Source organism: Carcharodon carcharias, chromosome 21 (genome assembly GCF_017639515.1).
Source record: "Carcharodon carcharias isolate sCarCar2 chromosome 21, sCarCar2.pri, whole genome shotgun sequence".
NCBI classification, from domain to species: Eukaryota; Metazoa; Chordata; class Chondrichthyes; order Lamniformes; family Lamnidae; genus Carcharodon; species Carcharodon carcharias.
In genome coordinates this window covers 56,664,806-56,682,307 of record NC_054487.1, presented here as the reverse complement: position 1 = coordinate 56,682,307, position 17,502 = coordinate 56,664,806, and the positions used below count along the sequence as shown (strand labels likewise).

General features: G+C 46.4%; 1 protein-coding gene across 11 annotated transcripts in view; it reads right to left on the bottom strand.

Annotated features, from left to right (window-relative positions):
- Positions 1 to 16,877, bottom strand: part of LOC121293396 (suppressor of tumorigenicity 7 protein homolog) — a 209,149-nt gene extending 192,272 nt beyond the window's left edge. For 3 of the 11 annotated variants that reach the window (XM_041216437.1, XM_041216431.1, XM_041216438.1), the window contains exon 1: positions 16,578 to 16,870. In XM_041216437.1, coding sequence (XP_041072371.1) covers positions 16,578 to 16,728 — 151 coding nt within the window. In that variant the 5' untranslated portion in view covers positions 16,729 to 16,870. Of the gene's footprint in view, positions 1 to 16,577 lie in introns of all 11 variants that reach the window. The other 8 variants (XM_041216442.1, XM_041216446.1, XM_041216435.1 and 5 more) reach the window with 5 other exon arrangements.
- Positions 16,878 to 17,502: the final 625 nt, after the last annotated feature.

The following is a 17,502-nucleotide window of genomic DNA, read 5'->3' as shown; positions in this document are numbered from 1 at the left end:
GTGCCAAGAAGCCAGTTTCAAATCGCTAAATTAAGAATAGGTTGTATTTATTAAAAATCCTCATTCACTGGACACAGACTGTTCCGGCTTACCGGGTGAATTTTGTTCTTACTCTTACATTATTCCTGTAATGCTGTAAAATCACAGAATACACAAAAACTCATAAAATCCTCTTAAATCTTCACTTAACCATCTTTGTTTCCAATGGAAACAGGTTCAGTATCGAAAGACTCTACTTGCAGCCATAGTTCCTTTATTCCTGGCATCATCCTGATGAATGGACACTGTACACTCTCTACAACTTTAATGCCCTTTTATAATGGGTGCCCAAAATGGTACACAATAATGCAAATGTGGCCTTACCAATATTTTGTACAAATGCAATCTCTTTTTACTCTTACACTCTATGTTCACATTTCTAAACAACAACTTGCAACCTTACTTCAGCTTTAACATAGAAATAGGTGCCAAGGAACTCCACAGAGATATAAGAAGAAGAAAAAAATACTGAGACCTTTTTAGAGCTTTATCAATCTGCTTTCACAAAATTGCACATTTGAACCTATGGGCTGAATTTTAATGTGCAGGAGCATGTGGGTTGGGCAGTGGCGGTGGAGGTGGAGGTGTGGGGGGGGGAGTGGTGTTAAAGCCAGGGAAACTGACAGTGTGTCAGGAAGCCAGCTCCAACTCTGTCACACGTGAGAACCCCACTTAGGAGAGGCAGGTTGTCAGGTTCAAGCAGTTAAGTGCTCAATTACAGTGAGGTTAACAAGACTTTTACAGTTTGACTGCGTTCCCACAGATTTCCCTGACAGTGTGGACATTTCAGTGAAAACAGGGCAAGAGCATAATGGCAACTGAGGGGGCTGAAGACATGATAAGGAAATGTGCCAATGAGTATTAAAACTTCACAACTGCTTTCTTGCCTGATTGCGCGAAAGACTTTGGTCACAACGCTTGTGCTGAGAGATTGTTTTACACACTTGGTGGTTTGCAGGTCTCATCTCCATTTTGTTGATCCGATCCATCCGTTCACCATGGATGCACATTATGTTATTTTGGATCTCAGACGAGAACCAAAATGACCAGAACCAGCAAGAGCAGCAGCACAAGGAGCAACCAGCAGGGAGAGCAGCACCAGCAGGAGGGGGCAGCACCAGCAGGAGGGGGCAGCACCAGCAGGAGGGGGCAGCACCAGCAGGAGGGGGCAGCACCAGCAGGGTGGGCAGCAACAGGAGCAGCAGTATTAGCAACAGCCTACTGTTTACAGACCTGCAGCTCCACCAGAGAGAGGGGATCGACAGAGGTATACAGAAGGCCCTGTACAGACAGAGGACAAACTTCCTCAACATTTCATAACTCGTGTCTGAGGAGGTTCGCAGTCTTGCACCAGATGTTTGACAGACATTTGCAGCATTTACCTGTTGCCAACTGGACCTGGCTACCAGTCGCTATCAAGGTCGCCATCACTCTCAATGTTTTTGCCTCTGGATCCTTTCAGGGCTCTGCCAGGAACATTTGCAGGATCTCACAATTGGCAGGTGGCTGATGCCTTGTTTGCTAGGGTCAGCAACTAGGTCAACCAATGATGCTATCAGAATGAGCGGGCAATCAGATTTGCATCTCTAGCTGGTTTCCCACAAGTGAAAGGTGTCATCAACTGCACACGTGGTAATTACAGCACCGCACCCCCAGATCGCCCTGGAATATTCACCAACCACACGAGTTTCCACACCATTATTGTACAGCTTGTGTGCAACTGCAAAATGCTCTTTATGCAGCTGCGCACCGGATCTCCAGGCCACTTTCACAATGCTTTCATCCTGCGGCAGTCTACCTCTCCCTAATATCTTCACATCTCGAAGCAGATTTACCATCTAGCTGCTCGGAGAAAAGGGTTACTCAAGTAAAATGTGGCTGATGATACCCGTGAGGAACCCAATCTATGAGGCCCAGGAGCCATCCAATGTAAAGCCATATGACAACCAGATATGTAATTGAGTGAACCTTCAGAATGCTGAAGGTACGATTCAGATGTCTGGACAGATTTGGAGCCCTCTTTCAGTATGCACCAGGCAGGGTTTCCAGAATGGTCATGGAGTGCTACAACCTGCACAATATTTCACAACAGTGAGGTTTGGACCTGCAGGAAACATAAGGCACAGAGCCTCTTCAAACAATTCCGAGTAGAAGAAGCAACATGACACAGCCAAGGCAACAGCGCTCCCTGCTGCCTGGGATGCCCTCATTATTGTGAGGTTCATTTAGGTCTCACCAGTTCACCCATCTGACAATCAGATGCAAAAGCCACTTTCCAACACACATGCCCTACCAACACTGCACCCCACCCCCCGCCCCGGACAATGCCCCCGACACAGAGCAGACCTTCAAACAAACAAGCATCACAGCTCCCCAGTTCCCGGTGTCGATTCTTGTCCTACCATTCATCATAAAAGGCCACTTTCCAGGAAGCAAAAACGGGTATCATTGGAAAATGGTGACAAGAAATACTATTTATGTGGCTCAAAAATAAACCAGAAACTTAACAATCCAACATTGTGCAACACAACCATGTGCACACCCCTGTGCAACTACAAATCTTTACTCTTCTTCTTCATAACTACCCCTGTAGTTTCAGCAGAGAGAGGCAGGCTGCTCAGGTCCTGGCTCTGACCGCCGAGATGCTCTTGGTTGACGTCCTCTGGGTTTTGAACCCATGAGGGCCCCACCAAAGACTGTCCTACATGCACTTGTGCTGGGTCTGGCTTGGTCATCACAACACAAGGCAGCATGTGGGGCACCAACTGAGCTGGAGGGGGGTAACAATGGGTGAAAAGTCAAAACACTTTGAGCCGAGTTCCCATTTCCATATCCCCTTCCACCATTCTCCCTCTCTTGGCCCAGCCACACCTACCTTGCAGCAATGAGCTGGAGAACACTTTGCTGCAGATCTGTGGTATGATGAATGGCCAAGATTAGGGCACCATCCATCCTATTTAAGGTGGCATTCAGAGTGTGCCAGCCATTGGTGAGGCCCTGCGGGCATTCATTTGATTGCTGCACCTGATACTGCTAATGCAGGCCACTCTTTCCATGCACAAAGACGTCACGGTAAAGGCCTGTGACAGCCTGCCACTCCTACTTGAGAGAGAACCTTCCAATCTCTCTATAAACATGTACAGTAAGGCTGCAATACCTGCCAGTATATCACACATTCTCTGCTGCCACTCCAGAAACATCCTTTTCAGTGACAGAACCTGAGGCACAGAATCTGCGTCCAGCTGAGCAGAGCTGGGAGCGTCCTGTGACCTCCCAAGCAGACTCTGTATAATCTACTCTTGCTCACTTGTAATCTGTGAGTCACCAAGTTAGAACCTAGCTATCAATCTTACTGGAGCCTCCGCAGTGTGAATACCTGAGCAGATGCATGGTTTGCATGAGTCCCGTGATGGTGCACCCTCAGAGTGAGTGACCTCCTCTGAGGAGCCCTCCTGCGGGATGCTTGAAGGCCCTGTGGAACTTTAAAGACGTGAATTAGAAATGTCAAGGTGAGAATGTTTTAAGTAATCATTATGGGCATGATCATATTTCACTTGCTGCTGACATCATGTCAATATGAATGACTGTTGAATGCCATGTAGCTGATATTTAATTCTGTCACCAGGCAGCTGGGAGGCCCTCATTCAGCCCAAGCCATTCATGCAAGCTTTTATGCTCATTGAAGACTCCTCACATCTTTCCTCATCTAACTCTATCATTGTAAGCCTCTATTCCCTTCTCCCTCATATTCTTGTGTAGCTTCCCCTTAAATATATTGATTCTATTTGCTTCAACCACTCGCTGTAGCAGTGAGTTCCATATTCTCACCACTCTTTGGGTAAAGAAGTTCTTTCTGAATTCCCCTTTCGATTTCTTGACTATCCTGTATTGACAGCCTATAATCATGCTCTTCCTCACAAGAGGAAACATTCTCTCTGTACCCGTTATGTGAAAACCTCTCATAATTTTAAAGACCTCTATTAGGTCACCCCTCAGTGTTCTTTCTTCAAGAACAATGCGACCCAGCCTGTCAATGCTTTCCTAATATGCATATCCACGCATTTCTCATATCATCCCTGTAAATCTTCTCTGCAGCCTCTCCAGTCCCTCGGAATCCTTTGTATGATATGGCAACCAGAACTGCACGCAGTATTCTAAGTGTGGTCTAACCAAAAATTCAGCACAAGTTTAGCATAACTTCCCAACTTTTCAATTCTATTCCTCTAGTTGGGGCAAGGATCCTGTGGCACAGTGGGTGCTTCCCTGCTTCTGAGCCAAATGCTCTGGGTTCGCATCCTATTCCAGTGCTTGATAACCATAGGTGATGTGTTAATAGGGCAGCCAAAGAGATTGATTATCAACTGCAAATCCTTCCTTAGCCCAGATGGTAAGAGTGGAAGAGATTCCTGGTCAGCCATGATTGATGTGAAGTGGCATCCCTCAAGCTATAGCTTCTGGCTTCAGGCTAACAACCTGTTGAAGGAAAAAGTAAACAATGGTTTGCCTCTTGCCCCTTTAGGGAGGGAGGGGGAGAGTCAGAGAGACAGATAGACAGACAGAGAGAGGGAGAGAGACAGAGATAAACTGCATTGCCATTGTCTACTTTCTCCATTAGCTCCTCAAAAATTTCAATAAGGTTGGTAAGGCAAGATTTACCCTTTTGAAATCCATGCTGATTATTCATTTATTATATTATTATATTTTTATGGTTATTATAATTTTCATTTCTCAATGTTTAACAGAATCAGTTGGCTAGATGGCTAGAGTGTGATGCAGAACAACAGTAGTTCTTGGGGACTGCCTCCTTGCCTTTACCCAAAGGAATATTATGGCATAAGTCAAGATTAGCAACCCTCGGACCATGAGGATGTTACCTGGAGAGAGAGAGAGATGTTCTTCTATTCTCCCCTTGAGCAGGGATTCCATTATGTATCACACTACTGATTTAAGCTGACTGGGCTATAATTCCCTGGCTATGTTCTGTCCTCTCCTTAAATTAAGGAATTACTTTAACCATCCATCAGTCTTCTAGCACTGCATCTTTTCTAATAAATTGTAAAGTGTGTGGTGTGACTCCTCTGCTACTTCTTCCCTAGATTATTTTAAAATACATGGATGAAATCCATCTAAACCAGGGGCTTTATCCTCTGACTGCAACATCAAGGAACCCTAGCAAAATTGGAGTAAATGGGAATCAGGGGGGAAACTCTCCACTGGTTGGAGTCATACCCAGCACAAAGGAAGATGGTAATGGTTGTTGGAGGTCAGTCATCTCAGCCCCAGGACAAACCTGCAGGAGTTCCTCAAGGTAGTGTCCTAGGCCCAACCATCATAAGCTGCTTCATCAATAACCTTCCCTCCATCATAAGGTCAGAAGTGGGGATGTTCACTGATGATTGCACAATGTTCAGCACCATTCGCGACTCCTCAGATACTGAAGCGGTCCATGTCCAAATGCAGCAACACCTGGACAATATCCAGGCTTGGGCTGACAAGTGGCAAGTAACAATCGCGCCACACAAGTGGCAGTCAATGACCATCTCCAACAAGAGCGAATCTAACCATCGCCCCTTGACATTCAATGGCATTACCATCACTGAATTCCCCCACTATCAACATCCTGGGGGTTACCACTGATCAGAAACTGAATTGACTAACCATATAAATACCGTGGCTACAAGAGCAGGTCAGAGGTTAGGAATTTTGTGGCGGGTCACTCATCTCCTGACTCCCCAAAGCCTGTCCACCATCTACAAGACACAAGGAGTGTGATGGAAAACTCTCCATTTGCCTGGATGAGTGCAGCTCCAACAACACTCAAGAAGCTTGACACAATCCAGGTCAAAGCAGCCTGCTTGATTGGTATCCCATCCACAAACATTCACTCCCTCCACCACCGATGCACAGCAGCAGTAGTGTGTACCATCTACAGGATGCACTGCAGGCATTCACCAAGGCTCCTTAGACAGCACCTTCCAAACCCACGACCACTACCATCTAGAAGGACAAGGGCAGCAGATAGATGGGAACACCACCACCTGGAAGTTCCCCTCCAAGTTATTCACCATCCTGACTTGGAAATAAATCACTGTTCCTTCACTGTCGCTGGGTCAAAATCCTGGAGCTCCCTTCCTAACAGCACTGTGGGTGTACCTACATCACATGGACTGCAGCAGTTCAAGAAGGCAGCTCACCAGCATCTTCTCAAGGGCAACTAGGGATGGGCAATAAATGCTGGCCCAGCCAGCAAAGCCCACATCCCCTGAATGAATTTTTAAAAATTCAATATGCCCCTTTTTTATTTTAGATGCATTTATTTCATTGTTCTTTTTTATTCATTCATGGGATGTGGGCATCACTGGCTAGACCAGCATTTATTGCCCATCCCGCATTGCCATTGCTCAGAGGGCATTTAAGAGTCAACCACATTACTGTGGATCTGGAGTCACATGTAGGCCAAACCAGATAAAGACAGCAAATCTCCTTCCCTAAAGGACATTAAGAGATTCTCTCCCTCATTCAATGTCATGTCTACCTGTTCTATCTCCCTGGTAAATACAAAAGCAGATTAATTATTTAATATTTCTTCAATCTCTCCATTGTTACCTGTGGTATTATCCTGTTCATTCCTTAATTGTCTTATTTCCATCACAGTTATCCTTTTTTTATTGCTATGCCTATAAAATATTTTAGTATTTTGTTTTATGTTCCTTGATAACTTAATTTCATAACTTATCTTTGCCTTCCTAATTGCTTTTTAACTTCTCTCCTAATCTCTTTGTATTCTCTCTTATCGGGCACTCCTCTGCTGTGTATATAATGTATACCTCTTTCCTAACCCTTAATTGCTCCCTTACATCTTTAGGGAAAAAACAGAATATGACAGCAAACGAGCCAGAAATATAAAAACAGATTGCAAGAGCTTTTATAAGTACAGTGAAGTCCTGCTATTCATAGGGTTTACATTCCTGTGAAACCGTGAAGGAGGAAGATGCTTTTGAATGGGACTCGATTAGATAGGTTCCAGCATGGATAAAGGATATGTGAATGGATAGAAAATAGAGTGGTCATAAACGGGGCTTTTTCAAGATGGTAGGCAGTGAATAGTGGAGTAGTGCAAGGATCAATGCTGGGGCCTCAGCTACTTGCAATCCATATTAATGACTCAGGTGAAGAGACAGACATTACATTTGCTGATGATACCAAGCTAGGTGGAAAGGTAAGCTGTGGAGAGGACACAGAGAGGCTGCAAAGAGATATAGGCAGGTTAAGTGAGTAGGCAACAAGATGGCGAATGGAGAATAACATAGGGAAGTGTGAAGTTACTCACTTTGGTCATAAGAATAAAAAAGCAAAATTTTTTAAAAAGTGAGAAACATGATGTTCAAAGAGACATCTGTGTGCTCATACATGGGACACAAAGTTAGCATGCAGGTGCAGCGAGCAGTTAGGAATCTAAATGGCATGCTGGCCATTATTGCAAGGGAATTGGAGTACAAGAATAAAGAGGTCTTGCTACAGTTGTACAGGGTTTTGGTTAGCCGTCATCTGGAGTAGTGTGTACACCTTTGGTCTCCACATTTAAGAAAGCACATACTTGCATTCAAGGCGGTACAGCGAAGGTTCACTAAATTGGTATCTGGGATGAGAGGGTTGTCCTGTGATGAGCGGCTAAGTAAATTGGGCTTATATTCTCTGGAGTTTGGAAAAATGAGAGGCAAACTCACTGAAACCTACAAAATTCTGGAGGGGTTCGATAAGGTGAACACTGATAGGTTGTTTCTGCTGGTCAGGGAATTTAGCACACGGGGTACAAGTCCCAAGCCCAATCATTTAGGTGAAATAACTTCACTCAAATATTGTGAATCTTTGGAATCCTCTGCCCCAGAGGGTTGTGGACGCTCCATGGTTGAATACAGATAAGGCTGAGATAAAAAGATTTTTGGTCTCTCAGGGAATTAAGGGATATGGGGAGCAGGATGGAGTTGAAGCCCAAGATCAGCCACAATCATATTAAATGGTGAAGCGGGCTCAGTGGGCCATGTGGTCTACTCCTGTTCCTATTTATTGTGTTCTTGTGTTATTTACCTATGGAGTCTCACTAGTGTTTAATTTGTTTTGGCATCAAGATATATATAATATATAATAGCATTGGCCATCAAGACCCAGTGACTTATCCACCAAGTCCCATTCACCCACCTCCCTTTTGCTCCTATTAACCTGTCCAGTACAAGCCAAAGGATACAAACCAGAGATTAAAACTGTTGAGGTACTGTTCTTCAACCCTGTTGCAAGATTTCAAACATAATTCTATCTTTGTCATTGGTTTGAATATGGATGCCATTTCTGGCCCCTTTCTCTTTCTTTCTGAACATTTTTCTGCCACTCCATATTATCCTTCACCCTGGCATGAGTAAGTAAACACGTATGAAACTCCACAGTTTTGCTCGAGTCCAGCATTATGTGTTTATTTTAACTCAGGAGACCCCAGCATCTGAGGTCTCCTTCTACCAGGATGATTAGGCAAATAAGTAATGGAATTTCCAGATACCTGATCTCAATTCCATATGTAATCCATCAAATTTAGTGTTCAAACGGCCACTTTCCAAAGGAAATAAAATTGGTCACTGAAGACATCTCCCGAGTAGGTAATGATTTTTGTTTGAATTGTGTGTGGGGAAGTACTTAGTAATGAAAATACTCCCGTTCAGCTTTCCTTCTTCATCTTACATAATGGCTGCTTAACCTCACACCATTCACAATTTAATTCCGGAAGGGGAGAAGTGGTATCCTGACAATTATGAACCATACATTATAGGTGAGTCATCATCGCCAAGTACAAGACAATGCACTGCACTGCTGTGCACTACACTGCTTTATCAGAATCACAAGGCAGTGAAGCATATTATTTAAAATTTCATAAGTGCACAAGTGACTTAAAATATTTAAAACATTCATAATACTTAAAATATTAAAAAAATAAAAATGTCTGTTCAACACTGACTAGGCTAAGCCCTGCTCTACAGAAAATAAACTATTACAATGCCATTGGTAACAGCTTTTACAAAGGGCATTCAACACAGTCTGAAGAACATGTACAGCAGTGAATAACAGGCTTTACAAATTCTTCCAAACAAATCCCTGGTAACAATTGTACACACAACAGAGTTTGTTTAAGAAATAAACATGGGCGAAGCCAATGATGGGATATAACACAGACAAATATTTTAATTTTGACACGCTGGGGTTTCCACTTTCCAATGCAGATTAGCCAAGGATGGGATGACGGGTAAGCAGGGCTGGGATACAACTGGCAGAGATTTGAATGAGATAATGGTTACAGAGGGTGGAGGATGAGCGAGTAAGACAGCAATGTGACAAAAGCATAGCTGAAGGTTTCAGAAGTATATAGGCTAAGGAAGGCGATGTTATGGAGACGGAAGTAGGCGGTCTTTGTTTTATATGGAGAGCATATGGGGATGGAAATCCATCTCAGAATTGAAAAGGACTCCAAGTCACTAAAAACCTGGTTCAATCTGAGACAGTGACTGGTGAGCGGGATGGAATCCATGATGGGGAGATGGAGTTTATGGCGTGGAACCAATGACGATGGTTAGTCTCTCCAATCTTTAACTGGTGAAAACTGGATATTGGGCAAGCAGTCTGACAACACAAGGTGGCGTCTAATTAATACAGGTGGAGTCATGAGAACATTGCAGTGAGTCATCTGTGATGGACAGCCAGCTTTTTACAAACCGAAAGCAAACTTAGTTTGGAAACAATAGGACTTTTGGACCTATAAAAAAAATTAAATGAGTTACTTCCCCACCCCATCTCAGAATTCAATAATTAGCTTAAAGACTTATAAAATATAATTACATTTAAAGGAACGTACAGTTCTCAGAAATATTACCTGACTCCATACATTCCAATTTATAACATTCAATGCTAGGGAAGTTAATGAAACTTCACAGATAATATATTACCAGGCCGTCTATATAGTTAAAGAGATTAAAACACCTTGAGAATTCAATGAATTGAACTGCTAAAATATTCTTATCTGTACTGGATGTATGATATTATGTTAGTTGCCATGACCTCCCCTAAAGAATTAAAGCATGTAGCTTCTGATACTTTTAAAACACAATTGGCAATAATTACTGACCAGACCCATTATAACCAAAAATCAGAGAGTTCTTAATAAAGCAAAGCTGCACTCTGTGTATACGATATAAACATACACACACTCACACAAATGCATACAGAGCAACATAGATCACATTAAGATAAGTGGATGTTTGTGTTTTACATTACAAAGAAGAAGATTATGCCGTAAAAACAAAATGCCTCACTCCAATGCAAGGTAAGATACTACACTGCACTGTTTCTCACCCTCCAGCAGAATAGGAATTGATGTCACTTTGAAGCATAAGGTAATTCTCACTTCAGAATCAATGTACACCAATAAATCCATGCAAAATTTAATGTTAACATATTTGAAACCACCACTTTACAATAAATGGTCCAAAAGCCTGTCATGAGTGAAGGTTAAAGCTAAATATTGCAGTAGAAAACGTAAATACCAGCACTGCCCTAACCACCATGGAAAATTCAAATAACATGGTTCACCCAGATTATTTTTAACTCATGTTCTTGGATTCCACCAAGTTACCTCACACACTCGGAAGCCCTTTAGTTTATTATTATCTCTTGGTGTGTTGCCTCATTGGCAGTTGCAAACTGATGAATTCATGAGTCAATTTAGGCACCCATTTTGGAATTGATGTTCTTAAACTTTCAAACACTAAATTTATGCTTACATAGGAACATAGAAACTGGAGTAGGTCATCAGCTCCTCACAATATTTCCAGCAGTCAAAGAAATGATGGCTAATCTGTCCTTCAACTCTATTCACCCACATTTGTCCCTATCCCTTGAATCCCTTACCTAACAAAAATCTATCCATTCCATTTGACCCAAAATCCATCATCAAGTTTCCAATTTCTACTACCCTTTGTGTAAAAAAGGTGCTTTCTGATTTCACATTCTAATTTTAAGATTTAGTGCACTCTTGTTCCAGATTTCCCCACCAGAGAAAATCATCTTTACTTTGTTTCTACCCTACCCAATCTGGTATAAGCATTTTAAACACTTTGTTCAGATCACCCTCGTCCTTCTGACCTCAAGGAAATACAAACCAAGTTTATGAAACAGTCCTCATCATTTAACCCAAAGTTTTAGCCCTAGTATCAACCTGATGAACCTGCACAGTACCCAAAGGCCAATATATCTTTCCTGTAGTTTGATGGTCAAAACTGAATGTTTGGTAATACTGTTCACCAGTTGAGGCCTGTCCAAGGCTCTGTGCAACTGGAGCATCACTTCCTCGCTGTTGTATTCAAACCCTTTTGAAATAAAGGCAAACATAGACTGTTAGATTCATTTCGTAGTTGCGCCCTAGCTTTTAGTGGTTTATATACATGGGCACCTAAATCTCCTTGCTTCTGCTACAGCTTCTGGCCCCTCAACATTTAGGAAATATTCTGATTCATGTTTCTCAGATCCAAAATGAAGACATCACAGTTCCCCACATTAACCTGAATCTGTCATAGTTTTGCCCACTCATCTAATCTGTCTATGTTCCTTTATAAGTTCCTACTCCTGTCCATAACTTAACTGTACCTCGTAGCATATATATGATGAAAAGCCGAGACCCCACTGCAAATACCCTGGGGAACACCACTTGTCGCATTCTGCCAGTCAAAGAATGAGCCCATAAGAGTAGGGATAAAGGGCTCATTCTCTGAAGATTATAAATATAAAAAAAGGAATTTTATTTGTATCACTTTTTATGTATTACTACAGTACTTGGGCATGGGATTCTTAGCAACAATGCATTCCATGCTGCACTGACCAGGCAGGTTTTCCTTTTTGATTTGCTGTCATTGCCATGAAGCGCCACTTGTTTAAATACAACAAAAAAAATCTCTCTTCTTTGACTCGGTTTTTTCTTCCCCTTTTACACCTTTGTCCTTTCCCCAAGTATATCACAAGGCAAAGGGATAGGCAACCTGGTCTAAAGCCTTTTCCACCTCATCTCCATAACCAGCTGTTAGGAAACTCATGAAAGTAAGCCAGAGTGATTCTCTTAACGTTTTCTCCGTCATTCACAAAGTGAAAAATCTTAGTTAGACATCACTCTACAATGTACCAGCTGAGGTCTAAAATTGGAAGCTTGAAGTACAGTACTATTTGGTGGCACAACACCATCATTGCTTCTTCTCAAGCAGAAGCATCTAACCATTTACCACCCTTTTCTCATCACATTGCAAACTTAATGATACAAAGCAGTTGCTACAACGCCCACAGCATGCTTTGGGAAAGGGACAGTCAGCGGTGAGGCAATTATTATAGCTGGTAGAAGTGAAAATACCATAAATCGTCCATAAAATATTCAGCAAATGACAGAATATCACAACATTTTCAGTGCAATATTTCAGGCAGGACAAATGAAGACACTTTTAAGTATTGAAAACGCCAGGCAGATGGTACTTTTAATTTATATACTTTAGTTTAGATAATATGTCTTGCAACTTGCATGTCTGTCGCATTCCAGTTGTCACATTTCAAAATGTCAAAATTTATGTTAGAGAAAAATTCCATTTTGTTGCCTTCCAACCCAAAAAATTTATAAGCAACTGCCAACGCAGATTTCCATCACAAACAACTGACCTGGGCATTTACAGTAATTAGACTTTGGAGCTTTGAAAAGGACAGCTCAGTTTAAACATTGCTTCATTTTAGCAGCAATACAACTGCATTTAGAGTGCACCTTTCGCATAGAAATCAATCCCAAGATGCTTCACAGAGGAGGAACATTTGTTGCATAAAACCCATTCGTATAAAGAGCTAAGATACCTGAATGCTTGGTTGAAAAGATGTGTTTTAGAATTGGAGGGAGAAGTAACAAGGCAGAGGATTATGGAGGGAACTGTGGAAAGTAGGGCCGAGATGGCTGAAGGAATTCCAATGAATAGAGGAGCAGCACCACAGAATGTGGCAGGAGAAGCTGTGAGGTGGGTGCACAGGAAGCTGCAATATAGGGTTGGAAGGCAGGCATGAAGGAGATGAGGCCATGGAGAGATCGGAAAATGAGGACGTATTTTGAATTTGATGGATCGAGGACAGGGAGGTCTGCAAGGATGAAATGATGAGTGAGCAGACTTTACTTCGGGACAACACATAGGCAGCAGTTTCAGATGAATTGGGATTTATGTACAGCAAAACCTGAGAGGAGAGCCCAGCATAATGCATCGCCTGTTACTTTATAATTTTCCTGTTCAAAAAGTGTGTAATTTGACTTTCCATGTATAACTCGCAGGAAATCCACTAATCTATGTAATTACATGTTTTGCAATTGGTGCGATCTGTGTGGCAATAAAACTGTGGGGCATGAGGCACACTAACACTTTCTTGTAAATGTGAAATTCAGGCCAATCCAAACTTTCACTCACATGGGCCCCTTTTCCTTTCTGCTGCATTCCCAGAACTACAATATTTCTGCTGGGCTTTTGGTCCTCATGTTCCACAATTCTAACCAAGAAATCTCAGTGGCCCACAGCACCAGCTGCTCGCACATAAACACAAACTCAGCAATAGTCAAACATACATGACCTCAAGCTTGTATCTGAAAGGATAAATTAGATTTAACCTGGAAAAAAAATGTATGAGAGAGAGAGAGAGAGAGAGGAAGTAACATTAAATATGGCTGACAAAAATAGAGAGAATAGAACAAAAGAAAATATGCTGGGGAAAAGGAAATTAACAATTAAGTTTGAGAGGGAGAAAAGGTGAACATGTGAAAATGTGACTGGGTACAGAAAGAGACAACGAGGTGAACAAAGACAGAAAGTGAGAAAAAGAAAATTATGCAAAAACCAGATTCCAGTGAATGGGGAGGGGGGAGGGGAGAGGGGGACGCACGGTGGGGGGGAGGGGGATGTACGGTTGGGGGGGGAGGGGGATGCACGGGGGGGGCAACAGGGGAATGCATGGGGGGAGGGGGTGCACTGGAGGTAGGGGGAGCACTGGGGGAGGAGGGTGCACGAAGGGAGAGAGGGGGTGCACAAGGTGGGGAGAGAGGGGGTGCATGGGGGGGGTGGAGGGAGGTGCACAGGCAGGGGGAGAGGGGAGGGGGGAAGGCACAGGGGGGAGAGGGGGTGCACGTGGAGGGGAGGGGGACGCACAGGGGGAGGGGGGAATGCACGGGGAGGAGTGGGGGACGCACGGGTGGGAGGGGGGACGCACGGGTGGGAGGGGGGTCACACAGGAAGAAAGGGGGGACGCACGGGGGGGGAGACGGGGGACACACATGGGGGAGAAGGGGGGACACACATGGGGGAGGGGGGGCACACATGGGGTAGGTGGGGGATACACGGGGGGGCAGAGGGGGGGACGCGCGGGGGAGATGTGGGTGGAGAGAGGGAGGTGCTGGGGTGGAGAGAGGCGTTGCTGGGGGGGGGGCACAGTGGGAGAGAGGGGGTGCTGTGTGGAGAGAGGGGGTGCTGGTGGGGAAGAGAGGGAATGCTGGGGGGGGAAGAGAGGGAATGCTGGGGGGGGAAGAGAGGGAATGCTGGGGGGAGCTGGGGGGGAGAGAGGGGTGGGTGCTGGGGGTAGAGAGAGGGGCGTGCTGTGTGGAGAGAGGGGATGCTGGGGGGGGGGGAGAGGGCATGCTGGGGGGAGCTGGGGGGGAGAGAGGGGCGGGTGCTGGGGGGGGGTAGGGTGGGAGAGAGGGGGTACTGGGTGGAGAGGGGGTGCTGGTGGGGGGAAGGGTATGCAGGGGGTGAGAGAGTGGGGGTGCAGGGGGTGAGGGTGGGTGCAGGGGGTGAGGGTGGGTGCAGGGGGTGAGGGTGGGTGCAGGGGGAAGGAGGGTGCAAGGGGGGAAGGGGGGGTGCAAGGGGGAGGGGGGTGCATGGGGAAGGGGGTGCATGGTGGGGTACTAGGAGGAAGGGGGTACAAAGGGGGAGGGGGTGCAAGGGGGGAGAAGGGGAATGCAAGGGAGTGAAGGGGTGCAGGGTACGAGGGGGGTGCAGGGGGATGCGGGCGGGAGGGGGATGCGGGCGGGAGGGGGGTGCGGGCGGGAGGGGGGTGCAGGGGGATGCGGGCGGGAGGGGGATGCGGGCGGGAGGGGGGTGCGGGCGGGAGGGGGGTGCAGGCGGGAGGGGGGTGCAGGGGGTGCGGGCGGGAGAGGGGTGCAGGGGGGATGCGGGGGGAGGGGATGCAGGGGGGATGTGGGGGAGAGGGGGGTGCAGTGGGAGAGGGGGGGTGCAGTGGGAGAGGGGGGGTGCAGTGGGAGAGGGGGGTGCAGTGGGAGAAGGGGTGCAGGGGGAGAAGGGGTGCAGGGGGTTGGGGGGTGCAGGGGGGTTGGGGAGGTGCAGGGGGGTTGGGGGGGTGCAGGATGCGGGGTGGAGGAGGGATGCGGGGGAGAGGCGCGGGCGCAGGGGGGTGGAGTGTGTGCAGGGTGTTGGGGAGGTGCAGGGGGGTTGAGGGGGGTGCAGGGGGGTTGGGGGGGTTGCAGGGGGGGCGGGGGATGCAGGGGTGGAGAGGAGGGATGCGGGGGAGAGGCGTGGGCGCAGGGTGGTGCAGGAAGGGGTGTGGGGGTGCCGGGGTGGGGTGCAGGGGTGGATAGAAGGGATGCGGGGGAGAGAGGGGGTTGCAGGGGGGTGAAGGGGTGGATAGGAGGGATGCAGGGGGAGAGGGGGGCACAGGGGGGAGAGGGGGTCTGCAGGCGGGGAGAGGGAGGTGGAGTGGTGAGGGAGGGATGTATGGGGTAGGGGGTATGGGGGAGGAGGTTTGGGGGAGACTTGGTGGGATGGTGGGAGATCGGGGGGGAGATCGGGTGTGGCGTGGGGGTGGAGAGTGCGGAGGGGTTTGGAGAGCGGGGGGATGGAGAGTGGGGAGGGATGGAGAGTGGGGGGGAGATGGAGAGTGAGGGAGGTGGGAGAGTGGGGGGAATGGAGAGTGGGGGGGTTGGGAGAGTGGGGGGGTTGGGAGAGTGGGGGGTGTGGGAGAGTGGGAGGGATGTGAGGGGGGGAATGGAAAGCGGCGGGGATGGACAGTGTGTGGGGCTGGAGAATGGGGGTGATGTGAGTGGGGGGGGAATGCAAAGTTGGGGGGATGGAGGGAGGGGGGATGGAGGGGGGGGGGAGAATGGAGAGTGGGAGGGGGAGTGTTTGGGTTTAATGCTGGCTGCAGGCTTTAGGACCCGGCTGGGGAGCTGCAATCTACGGCTGTATCGATCTTTAACCAGTTTTATTTTTTGGTGAAACTCACTGGTTTCAGTGAAGTTGTGTTGTGATGGCGGGGCTGGCGGTGATTTAGCCGATTGTGTGTCCGGGGAAGGCTTCAGCAGGCGATGCTCACACTTTACCAGCCCCGAGTCTCACAGCACCCCCCCACCCCTCCCCTACAAAAACAACACAACAGAAAACTTGTTAAACTTTTCCCCAGCGGAGGATCAGAGCCTCCCCTTCCTTTACCTGTACTCAGATTGTCGTTGATTTTCAGAGGAACCCGCAGGATGTAAACTAGAAAAAGCATCAGGAAAAACCACAGCGTCCACAAGTAGGTCCAGGACCAGACGATGCAGGATTTGAGTTGCTCCAGGAGGCTGCTGCTCACTTCAGCCATTTCCAGCTGCTGCTGTCAGCTCGAACTCACAGTGTATTCTGGGATCAGTCCAGCCTCCAGCTCAATGACTCAAACCCTGGAACAGCAGCGCTGCAAAAGAAGGGCATGTAGACAGAGGGAGAATCCAGGAAAATAATGCAACTGCACCCATAGACTGCAAAGGTGCAGAGAGAGAGAGAGAGAATTCAGGAAAATAGTGCCACTGCACTCAGACTGCAAAGATGCAGAGAGAATTCAGGATAATAGTGTAACTGCACTCATAGGCTGCAAAGGTTCAGGGAGAGAGAATTCAGGACAATAGTGCAACTGCACTCATAGGCTGCAAAGGTGCAGGGAGAGAGAGACAATTCAGGAAAATAGTGCAGCTGCACTCATAGACTGCAAAGGTTCAGGGAGAGAGAATTCAGGATAATAGTGCAACTGCACCCATAGACTGTAAAGGTGCAGTGAGAGAGAATCCAGGAAAATAGTGCAACTGCAAAAGTGTAGAGGAGCCAGGGAAGTGGTGAATTTAAACCCATATACAGCTGTCCCCAAAAACAACAAATGGGCAGCGAGGAAGGAGGAAAACAATACACCAAGTGCATCCATAGACTGTTATAAAATCTAGGGAATTCTAGAAGATCAAAAACCATGCATTTACTACATTCAGGGCAAAAACAGAATTACCTGGAAAAACTCAGCAGGTCTGGCAGCATCGGCGGAGAAGAAAAGAGTTGACGTTTCGAGTCCTCATGACCCTTCGACAGAACTTGAGTTCGAGTCCAAGAAAGA